An 11,911-nucleotide genomic window follows, 5' to 3' on the forward strand; every position below is an offset into this window, starting at 1 on the left:
GGCTGGATGCTTTCTGGATGAGGGACACTGCATACACTGGAAATATCACCCCAGTTTTGTCATATCTGAATGACTCTTCTGAAGTAGAGAAGTTGTGCCTTAAATGCTCCTCTGCCAGAGTCCCACCAGTACTGGGCACTTGGAATAAAACTCCCCTTTTCTCAGCATGGGATTTCCAAAATTCATTCTGTAGACAACACAGATAAAGCCCAAGAGAATTTGCCTGTGACAAGTGATCAGATTTCTTTGGAAAGCCAGGAGTTCAAGTAGATTTCCAGAACTTGGGACCAGCAGAAGAACTGCATTTTCTAGGGTAAAATGTCTTCCCTTTCAGCAAATGTGAAATTTGCTTTTGATTAGAGAGAACACTGAAAACGGAACACTAACATTTGCAATAAGCTCAGCCTTTCCTTGTGACTAGACAGATTGCCACAGGGAAGAAGTCAGATGGATGTCCTGTCCCTATTTTTGTTACTGACTCTTGAGGGCAGTCACATGCTGCAGCACTGGCCACCAGAAAGAGATGAGGCTTTTGACGTGAAATCTTACTGTTACTGCTTCTACTTATTGAATGGAACTATGATGCTTCTACTTAATGATTGGTAAAGGCTTAAAATATAAATGTTATTACTGTTATGCATGAGGCTTAAAATTCCTCCTGAGTAACCCCTATGGTTTCAGTGGAGGTGTTTATAGCAGCTGAGGAAAGAAGGGTTTATGTAGAAACAAAGGAGGGACCACTTGGAGAATAAACAGCTTATAGGAAGCTGTAGGCAAGATGGAAAAACTGTATTTAGATGCTCTGCCTCAATATACTGAAGGAAATGCAGCTACAAGATCATTATTTAATGTGGATACACATCAGTTAGCTAAAATGGAGTGGGTTTAAGTACGATGTGAACTAGGAGCTTTAGCTGTTTGCTAAGATGACTTCATTTCTACAGGTGTTTTCTCTTTGACATTTCTCATGTTGCACTCAAATTGTAAACTTACCATTTAAATGGTATAAATAAGTTTTAGAATTAAGTGCATATATACGCATATACATTCTTGTCTTTACTTATTAGTTGTTCTGATGTTCTTCATATATTTATCTTTGGGTGTTTTTTGGTAGGCTTATATTTGCAGTTCTGTATCTCTTGTTGTCAAGGTTTCCTAGCGTGGTTCCTCTGGTTGTTGTAGAGTGGTAATGAGTAATATTGTGGAAAAATCTTGCTGAGCCAAGTCAAGTTTCCAACACTTAATGCGCCCTCGCTCACCAGTTGCATTTGTGATATTGTCACTTTCTCATATTTGTATGAGTCCCTCAAATTAACAGAAATTGGCTTACCTCAGTTCTAGGATGTGATTTCACCTGTCAGTTACAGAGAAGCACAGAATGGTTGAGGGCGAATGGACCTATGAAGGTCTTCTTGTCAAAACCCCCTTCTCAAGCAGGGCCACCTAGAGACAGTTGCCCCCAGCTGTTAGATTTAAAAAAAAATATCACTAAAGATTGAGACTCTACAACCTCCCTGAGCAATCTGTGCCTGTGCTTGGTCAATCTCACAGTGAAAAAGTTGCCTGGTGTTCAGAGGAATTCTCCTGTGTTTTAGTTAGTTGGTGTCCATTTCCTCTGGTCCTGTCACTATACATTGCTGAAAAGAGCCTGGCTCCATCCTCTCTGCAACCTCCATTCAGACAATTTAGTTGTTAATTTAAAAAATACAATAGAACTAAATTCTCCTTGTTCTTTCCCCACAAAATAGCCTTGCAGAGAGCTCATGGGTTCCTGCTTGGATACTGAATTTCTAATACCATGTTCTGTTTTGTTTTTCAGATGGGCCCATTTTTCGGTATCTCAACATTCCAGTCCAAAATAACAAAATCAGCGGATATTGTTTCTGGAATATGTTATGTGGTATTTGGTGAGTATGGTATAGAGCTTTAGCTGTATTTGATGAGATAAGAAGACTTGACTGTAGAAGTAAAGTTTGTTTCTGACACAGGTGAACTTCTCTATGTTTGTCAAAAGGCGGGGGGGTAAGCATAGAATAAAATAATGAAAAGGTTTTTAACCTGTGGTTTATGTTAGATACAAATAAATTTATGTTAGGTTCAGTACTAGGAATATAAAGTTGGACAAAACTGTTGTTTCCTGAGGCCCTGAAAGTTCTTGGCATCATTGTGTGTGATCATTAAATCTAAACAAGAGACCGCCTCTTCTATACATCATTTCAAACCATAGAAGGACATATCCTGACTCCTCAGAATACCTGAGGTAAAATGCCAAAAGCCATAATTACAATATGTCTGGAAAGATCAAGTTTATCTCCAATGCCCAGTCACTGCCTTAGAGATTTCGGGGGAGGGGGTGATGCTGTTAGAGAGGAGGCAAATTTATCCTCCATAGTCCTGGTCTAACTGAGGAGAAAAATCCACATCCAGTCCTGAAGGTACTGGTCACTGTGACCATGAGCCAGGAAGAACAACCCAGATATCTAGGAGAGCAATAACCATTCTTGTTAAGTGCAGTCAGTAGGCACGAGTGGTGCCTGGCCCTTCAGAAAATGACAAAAAAGAAAAAAGTAGCAGCCAAATGGATGTCCTGGCAGGAATTTTCCTTCCTTAAGGCAACCAATAATAGCCCTGAGGTATGGGAATAATGCAAAGTAAGTAAAGCACCAATAAGGAGTGAACCCGTGTCTTCAGTACTGTCTGTGAACATTTGCATCCTACTGCCTTCAAAGATTATTGTGTGTTTCAACAGCCTTTCTCAACATTTTGACTGAAAAATATAGATGAATGTAAGGCCTATTTATTTTCTACTGTAGCTGCATATGGATAGCTGAGTTAGAGAGGAGACTTATAGCCTGGCTGGATAATTTATATCAATTTATAGACATGTCACTGCAGTATTTGTACTCCTGAATTTACAGAGCTGGGTCAGCTCAAGGTAGAGTAATTTCTTGTCAGAAACCTCATGCTGTTTTTCTACTACTGGATGGACTTTAAATTCTCTTTATTTCTAAATAGCTTTATTTCTGTAACGTAAAGGTAAAATTAAATGTATAGTGTAGCTTTATTTCTGGTTTTGGTGTTTTCTGTCTGTTGTCAACAACAAATAAGATGCCTTTACTGACAACATTGCTGATAAAACAGTGAAAATTTCATCTATGTCCTGTGTTGTCCTCTCCCATCTTTGTTCACCTGGTTATACAACATAGTGCCTACCTTGTAACTTTAACTTTTTCCTTCCGGATCCTGTGATAAACAACCATGCTCAGATTACAGACTCTCTTTTCAGGTTGTATCCACAGTATCTACTGTGTCAGTTGTACCAAAGCTGTTGAAGAGCCCTGCTTAGAGAATGGCTGCAGTATGTTCACGAAAAATGGAGAATAGAAAGATGGAGCTTGGAGTGATCCTGACAGAGCATTTAGTCCTTTTGTGACCCCTTATACCATTCCTGAGCAAAATTTGTCAAGCCTTCTCTGAAAAACTTTCCATGAACTCACTAAGCAGTTTCCTCCAGTGTTTGCTAATATCAGGAGAAATGGAAAACATGGAAAAGAGGTTTCCAGTAAGTGGTACTTTTACAAAGTTATACAAAATATTTGGAAGAAAAATTATATTCTTAAAGAGGAAAGAAAAATTATTTTCAATAAAATCTCTCTCCATCTCTCCCTCCAGGAATTTCACAAGGGAAACATAAGTGAAGAGGGATGGCTTTGACCATACAGTCAACCAGATCCCAAAGTGACAATGATGTCAGGGTGCATGCTAAAAACTGTGTATGGGCTTGAGCTGGTAATGCAAACAAGAACAGGCACCATGGGAAATAAAAGCAAAAAAATAAAATGGAGGCTTTGCTAAGGAAAAGTGGGATGATTGACTCTTCTGTAGTATAGCTACTAGGATTAGATAGATATTTAGTGGTGATGTGGGTACAGCTTTTACAGTCTGGTTAAAATTAATCTTACTAGGAACAGTAAGAGAGTATATCCTGGTAGTCTGATGATCTGTGCTCCTTGACCTCAGTCAACCTGATTTTGCTTAGGCAGTGTTCTTTTTAGAGATACCAAGTGATAATCAGATTGAATGGTAATTGAAACATGGAAAAAAATTTAAAATGTGGAAAGAAAATGGAAATAATTTTAAACAAAATGATTGCCTTTTACTGTGTTTTTTTTTCTCTTATATTTTTAAAGTCTTGGAGGAAAATGTTTGGAACAAAATTGTTTTACATTTGCAGGAGCAAAATTCAAGGAGAATATCTATTCTCTCCAAAAGATTTTAAATTACAAATATCTTAAACGGGTTTAAGGAGATCAGTGATGGAAAGGAATTTAGTATCAGTGTCTCACATTACTTTCTAATCTGCTATTTCCTTGTGAGAAAATATCACAATCTGTAGCATATTTGGGAAATTGATGCATTTTTTTCCTATGAGAGTATGATTAAATGAGGCAAATTATTTTATGGGTATAATCCAAAACCAACATTGGTTTAAGGTCTCCATGCAACTTGTTAATCTCAATTTCTATATCAGTATTAACCTATGCTCTATAAGTAAAATGCTGCTTTTCCCACAGGTGTGCAGGGACAGGCACAAGGTCCACAAAAGCACTTGGTCTCTCTTCAAGAGTTGATTTCACATGGCATTAGTTAAGGCACCCTCCCATTTGTTAGGTGTTCTCATGTCCGTGGCCCTCTGAAGCTTTTGTGTTTGAAAGTGCTGCTCTGGTGTGTCTACAAAAGGCTGCCTCAAACTCTGGGTTTTGGCTGTTGTCTGACCTCCTAAACTGAAGGTCAGCTAACTTTTATCTAACTCTGTGTATCCATAATAGGTTTTCATCCTATTAATTTAAATATAGAGAGCGAATTGCCTGTCTTTCACTAGACTGCTTGGAGTCTTCTTAATATTTCTCCTCATGCCTCATAGTAAAACCAGCATTTCTGCAGAAAGCAGTTCTATCTACAGCCAGTAGAGACATTGCTTAACTACATTTTTCACTTTCATGCATAATTCATGTTCTTTATATGTTGCCTATTATTAGTAGGAACCTACTATTAGTAGGTACCTGTGAGAAAATGCCTCGGAGAGGATGGAAAAGGGTTAGAGAATGCAGAACTCCAGTTCTGCAACTGGGAGAATGTGTGCAGTGCCAGATGGATATTGTCTGTGGCTTAATTAATGTTACATTCTTACAGGAAAAATGTTTTTTTTTGGCAGGTTAGTTAATTTAATGAATAAAATCATTCATTAGATCTTGGTAGGTAGTTTGATGGACAAAGCAAGAAGGAACCAGGAAAAAATGATAAAATGTTTTTTAAAAAAAAATAAAACAAAAGAATTATAAAGAAGAGAAAACTTCAAATGTGAAAAAGAGACAAGCTAATCTGACAAATGCTAGCTCTGGTGAGCTAATTCTTGTGCAGGAAAAGAAAAATGTTGGCTGAAAGTAACTTTTTCTTCATATTCTATGTTTCTCTGCAGGAATATGCTCCTTGTGTGGCAACAGCATTCTCCTATACGTCTCCTACAAAAAAAAGAATTTGCTAAAACCAGCAGAATACTTCATTATCAACCTTGCCATCAGTGACCTTGGTATGACTCTGGCACTGTGCCCTCTAGCTGTAACCTCCAGCCTTTCACACAGGTTTGTTCACTACACACATGACATTACACATCCTCTGCAGGCTCTGGACGTCTGTGTCAGCGGCGAAGACTGAATTACTCTGCCACTTTCCTTGTCATAAAAGTCGGAATTAGTTATAGGGACTGGGAGAAATATGCTTTGTAAGAGCAGATTTATAGACTGCTGGTGTTAATTAGAGTTTGTGTCTATTTGAGGTTACTGTCTCTTTTTTGATTTCTCCAGGAGTGAGAAGATTTTTGTTCCAAACATTCACTTGCTACTGTATTTATTCTTTGTAATATTATTTAAGTGACAGTGAAACACTTTGTATTTTTTTTCAATTGGACAGTGAAAGTTTTGTACCATAAAAGGAAAACCCTGAATTCCTTTATGAGCTCCAAAAGTAGTGGTAGTGATGATGCATACTAAACTTAGAACTTCTTCTTTCCCCATTTCTCTTTATTTGCATGAATTCAACCTCATAACATTATGCAGTATCTATTTTTTTGTGATATTCTTTTAAAGTTTGGGAGGCTTAGGAGATTCATTACTAGACCTCAGATTATTTGTAAACCCAGGCAGTATGAAAATGTTTAAAAGAAGAGAACTAGATAGAAGAGGTGAAGGAAGATTAGGAGGTTGTCAAGAGTTTTTCTGCAGGATTTGGGAAAGGATGGTATTTGCAATACTTTGGTCTATCCTAGTTGTTCCAGAATGTCCCATAACTGTACAGATGTGAATATGCAGTGCTGATTTAGTTTCCCAAAACATTTTACTGAGAAACTTACAAATATGTATTTAATAATGTAGTTAAGTAGAATATATTTAACAAAGGAGATGGACAGCACCTCACCCAACATAACCCCTGGGTAATTTTTTTCTTTTTAGATAATGAAAATGGAAAAAAAAAAAGTATTTGTTTTGATGTGACAAAATCTCTCTGTTCTTCTCTCTAGTTTCGTATCATTTTGGCATCAAAATAAAAAATAAGAGAAAAATCCAGCAATTACCTAGTTTTTACCACATTACATTCAGTAGTAAAATATTGCTAAGCATATTGACTACTGGAGATGAGTCTTCAAAATCTAGAATGGGGCTTTTGGTAACTGCTACTGCAAATACTGTTAGCTGCTGAGTAGAAAGGGAGGAGGTATAGTGATTCAGATAAAATTTTTGTTCTTCTGGAGAACCTTCACGAGAGAACATGTTGAATTTGCTGAATAATAGTTTTGAAAATATACATAAAGATAGCAGAAATAGTAATCAGATGTATTATTTTATGACCTAGGTCTACCAGTGACAAGCATTTAAATTTTTCTTTTCAGAATGACTAAGACATACTGCTTTGTTTTATAAAAATAAAAAAGTTTAAATGTGAATCATAAAAATAAAGCGGGACATGATTGCTTTATTGGCTGTAAGTATTTCAGATGAGAATATCTTTTGTAGTACGTCATTGACCAACAAATGTGTTAACCACGCAGCTTTACTGAATTTTTAAGGCTACAAGTGTAAATATATTTCCACCACTTGGTATTACATTTGAGAAAGAAGGCTATCATCTAAGAATTAACTTTCTTGGTTATTTGCCAGGTGGCTGTATGGGAAGCAGATTTGCTTGTTCTATGCATTTTGTGGGGTGATGTTTGGAATCTGCGGTCTCTCAACACTGACATTACTGAGCACTGTGTGCTGCCTCAAAATTTGCTTTCCAGCTTATGATAAGCTAATGTTTCTGTTTTGAATTACTCAATTTTTCATGTGAACATAGAGCATCATTTCTGGGTTGCATACTCTAGAGACTGTTTTTATAGAAGAGATCTTTCACACCCATTCAAACAATTCTTATATCTGTGATCATTGATGATTAACTATAGGGCTAGATACAAGCAATTGATTGCTTTAAATCTCTTTTAAGTCAAGGTGATAATTTGGGAACATGGTGTAAGAGTTCTGATCTGAACAGACTATTTTTTTTTCAGAGTTTGTTGCTGTATCTTGATAGAGATTTATTCATAAAGATTTATGTTGTGCTAAGTATCAGAGAATTCAACTACCTGTTGTTTTTGCAGATTGTTGTGAACCACGCTGTATTCTTAAAAGCCTTCAGTGTGCTATAGTATTTTGAACACCTAGTAAAGTTATCCATCTTAATTGCCATGCTCAGCTGCCTCTGTGTCGGAAACTCCATGGAGACATGGCAACCATGCTGAATTGTACTCAGTGTTTTGTGTCTTCCAGGAAACAGGTTCAGGAGAGAACACGGACAAATCCTGATAGCCTGTGCTTGGACTTATGCAACAATTTTTGCCTGTTCTCCCCTAGCTCACTGGGGAGAGTATGGAGTGGAACCCGACGGCACTGCCTGCTGCATTGACTGGCGTTCCACCAACATAAATGCTGTGGCCATGTCCTACACCGTAGTCCTCTTTGTTTTCTGTTTTATTCTCCCTTGTGGAGTAATTATCGCTTCCTACTCTCTGATTCTGGTAACTGTGAAAGAATCCAGGAAAGCAGTGGAACAGCATGTCTCTGGCCCCACCAGGATGAGCAACGCACAAACCATTACTGTCAAGGTATTTGGAAGTTAGTCATTGGCAAGTTGTTTTTGGCACAGCTGGGCAGCACCTTTTAAGCACCTAAAAAGCTCCTAAGAAGTGAGTAAAGATGCAAAAGAAAATTGGTCCTTAACACTTTTTTATTTCAGACAACAGTATTTATTGTCTTGGGCAAATTTGCTCCATGGCAATGAATTGTTAAATATACAAATAGTAGCTATGTTGTTTCTGGAGGGTGAAAACTGAGTTTGCAGAGCTTCATTACTTGTTAAAATGAGGAGTCATTTTAAAAATTAGGATTTCAGGCTTTTGATGAGAGGAAGGTTAAAAATTGGAGCACTGAGTAGAAGCGAGTTTTGGTCTTATGCTCAGGAGCTATGGCATATGAAAGCCAAGTTGATTTTGTGTGAATGAATTCTGTTTGTTCAGCTACAGACATCTGAGGAGATCCAGGCTTAAGCTTTGTATTATTAAAGATTTTAAATAGTAATGCAGAGATCAAATTTTCTTGTGTGTAACTGAACAAAAGACAAAAGTCACAGAAAAGCATATCTCAAGATTTTTTACACAAAAGCCTCTGAAGGTTTGTATTTCACTAGCTTATAAAGTAAAATTAAAGCTGTGGTCACAAGAGCTGTGGAAATTGTTTCCTGCTGCCAAATTGTCCCTTTCCAGAAGATCAGCATCTATTTTTTTTAATAGATTGAAAATATGAAGAGGAACGTTGCAACTGACATTAGAATCATAGAATGGCCTAGGCTGGAAGGGACCTTAGAGATCATTTTAATCCAGCCTCCCTGCTGCCAGGGACGCCACCTCTCAACTAGATCAGGCAACACATGGGGACCGAATGGTCCTTCACTCTCAGATAATGAACCTCTTGAAAGACATGAGTGTTACTTCTTGACTCTTAATTGTCTCCAGTAAAAACTCTTTGTCTTGACTGGTGTTGGGAAACACCATCCTCCTGTCTACTGCATAGTCTTGTAACCTAAATATCTTCCTCAATCCAAGCAGTTCAAGAACTAAAGAGTTATGTCCACATCTTACCTGCTCCTTATTTGTAATAACTCTTAGATGAAACATATCCCAGCTAAACCTCTTAAGTATATTCCTGCCCCATTTTGGATATCCAGTAGATATTCATTTTCTAAGTCTTTTATTTCACAAGTTATTATCCTTTAACTCTTTAGATAGTCTTTTAATACTCTTCATATTTTGCCCTAATTGACCTCTATACTTCTCTTCAGCGAGACAAAATGCTGGTTACACGGTATGCTCACAGTGCTCAGAAGTGTGCGTGCATGTTCAATGCTACTTGCCCTTGTTATGAGTTCCTTATAATAAACACTGGCAAAATGAGAATAATAGCTCCTTCAAAACTTCCTTCGTGATATTAACACAAAAAGTCATGCTGGTATATCGTAGTGGTTGTTATTGGTTGGGCTACTGGAACACTAGTAGAACTGTTTCATCTTGTGAAGCTTCTTCAAAAGCATGAATATTCTTGTTCCTGACTTTTAATTATATCCACACTTCAGTTATAAATAGTGCTTAGAATTCTTGTGTTTCACATATGTCTGTGATAACTTACACAAAACTTCCGTTGATTTTCTTTGGTGTTTATTGTGTGTTGGTTTTTTGTTTTGTTTAAAAAAGCCTATCAAAACTTTCTCATAGAGGTAATTAGGGCAAAAAATTGCGCAGTAGGAATTAACTTAAATTCATTAATTTGATTCATCCTCAGGATTAATCCAGTTTTCTGCCGTCACCTGCTTGTGTGTGTCTCCAGTTGAGCACCAACAGTAAAGTTATGGAAGACATTCTGTAGCCAGGGAAACCAGCATTTCTCATGAATTAGACAGTAGATAGGAATGGCTTTGCAACACAGACAAGCCCCTGATTGTCTGTCTTTTTGGTCTAAAAAGATATTTCATGGCACTTTGGTGAAAAAGAAGAGGAATGTAGAAGCTGATACATTCTAACTCTGAAAGTTTCGGGTAGGAGTAAGTTCAGACAGAACTATGTTGCTAGAACCATACTCATTTGGAGAACAGTTGAGGTATGATGATTGGAGAGGCTTTTAACAAGGGGGTTCCAATTAGGTGGTATTTTTATGTGTAATACTATTTTGTTGGCTATTTTCCTCATGAATGCCATTTTTTTAACTCCCTGTTTTCTCTTCTTCTCTTCAAGCTGAGTGTTGCTGTGTGCATTGGATTTTTTGCTGCCTGGAGCCCTTATGCCATCATTGCCATGTGGGCAGCTTTCGGATCAATAGATAAGATTCCTCCATTAGCCTTTGCTGTGCCAGCTCTCTTTGCAAAGTCCTTCACACTCTACAACCCAGTTATCTATCTCCTTCTGAAACCAAATTTCCGAAACACCATTGCCAAAGATTTCACAGTCCTTCAACAGTTATGCATCAGGAGTTGTTTTTGTGTCATGGTACCACAGAACTCCAGATCAACTTTGAACACCATCCTGAGAACATTTAAAGGCAAAAATGAATCCAGCTGTAATTCTCTGCCAATTGTGGAAGAACATTCTTATTTGCCCCATGAAAAGCGCAGTGACACTTTTGAATGCTTTGAAAGCTATTCAAAATGCTGCCAGGAGAGGCTAAGTGCTATGGAACTGCATCCCCAGGAAACTGTGTCCTTGGAGAGCAACCTCCAAGCAAAAGTGAGACAGGGCAGTAAGAAGTCAGTAAAGGTGATTGTGTTGGGAGAAAAAAGCACTGAAATTGATATCTTGGAAATCACCTCAGAAACAGTACCCGTGTGTCGTGCGTTTACAGACTCGTAGAGCTGCTTGCATGAAGCCCTCTGACAGTAACATTGTTATACTTTTGTGAATGTAACTTTTCCTGAAGAGTCCTTCTACTACTCCATTTTCTAGACTATCTTCTGTTTTTATCTCATACTCTTTGGTGGGACATAGGCTCTACAGCATAACTGTGTTACAAAGCTGTATGACTTTTGCCATGCCAAGTTAAGCACATTGTGCCAACTGTGTTCAGATCACGAACTATATCAAATAAACCCTCTCTGCATTTCATAACATCCTTTTACCCTGTTCTCAAGAGAATACACTAACTAGCGAGAGGTTTTCCGTAAAGCATTGTTACCCTTTCTAGACTATATACATTTTATATTCTGTCTCTTCAAAGGGAATAAATCAATGTAGAGTTTTAAAAGAACAAGCTCATTCTGGTTTAATTGCTATAGCAACGGAAAAGGTAAATGCTAACTGAAATGCCTGTTTTCCAAGAAGCGATGCTGAATGACTGCATATGTTGCTGGGAAGCACAGATTGCTTTGTTTTGAGATGAATAGGCAAGTTCTGACCTCATTCTACATGAATGAAATAAAAATATTTCAGGTAATTTAAGATAGTATGTAACTTTTGTTTACCTTTTGGTAATTTGAGAACTTGCCCTAGGACATTATTACTCTCTTTCCTGTATAGGACCTTGAAATAAGGAGGGTGAAGACGTGGCCCAGAACTACTATAAGGACCAAGAATGTCTGCTAGTGCAAACCACTGAAACCTGTGAAAGCTACCCCACATGAAGATCACAATCCTCCAGGAATTCCTTAATTCGGCTTACAAGGGTTACAATGCAGCAGAGTAAGAATAGGAACACCTCTTCTTTCCAGTGTTCTCGATCTCCATTCTTCCCCTCTGCAACAGGAAGGAAAAGAAAGTGAAAGGGTGTTGGAGAAAGGA

At 37.7% G+C, this 11,911-nt stretch overlaps 1 protein-coding gene across 1 annotated transcript; it reads left to right on the top strand.

Moving 5' to 3' along the window:
- Positions 1-1,819: 1,819 nt before the first annotated feature.
- LOC104274375 (opsin-5-like) lies at positions 1,820-10,987 on the top strand. Its single transcript, XM_009869989.1, has 5 exons — positions 1,820-1,907; positions 5,480-5,642; positions 7,215-7,352; positions 7,846-8,197; positions 10,376-10,987. Exons 1-5 carry the CDS (start codon positions 1,820-1,822, stop codon positions 10,985-10,987), a joined length of 1,353 nt encoding a protein of 450 aa, XP_009868291.1.
- The last annotated feature ends 924 nt before the right edge of the window (positions 10,988-11,911 follow it).

Source organism: Apaloderma vittatum, unplaced genomic scaffold (genome assembly GCF_000703405.1).
Source record: "Apaloderma vittatum isolate BGI_N311 unplaced genomic scaffold, ASM70340v1 scaffold11725, whole genome shotgun sequence".
NCBI lineage: Eukaryota > Metazoa > Chordata > Aves > Trogoniformes > Trogonidae > Apaloderma > Apaloderma vittatum.

Excerpts from the sequence above, each read along its gene's own strand:
- LOC104274375 (XM_009869989.1), top strand. The coding sequence starts at position 1,820 with ATGGGCCCATTTTTCGGTATCTCAACATTCCAGTCCAAAATAACAAAA. Across the intron at positions 1,908-5,479 it reads AATATGTTATGTGGTATTTG|GAATATGCTCCTTGTGTGGC; the intron begins GTGAGTATGGTA and ends GTTTCTCTGCAG. Across the intron at positions 8,198-10,375 it reads CACAAACCATTACTGTCAAG|CTGAGTGTTGCTGTGTGCAT; the intron begins GTATTTGGAAGT and ends CTTCTCTTCAAG.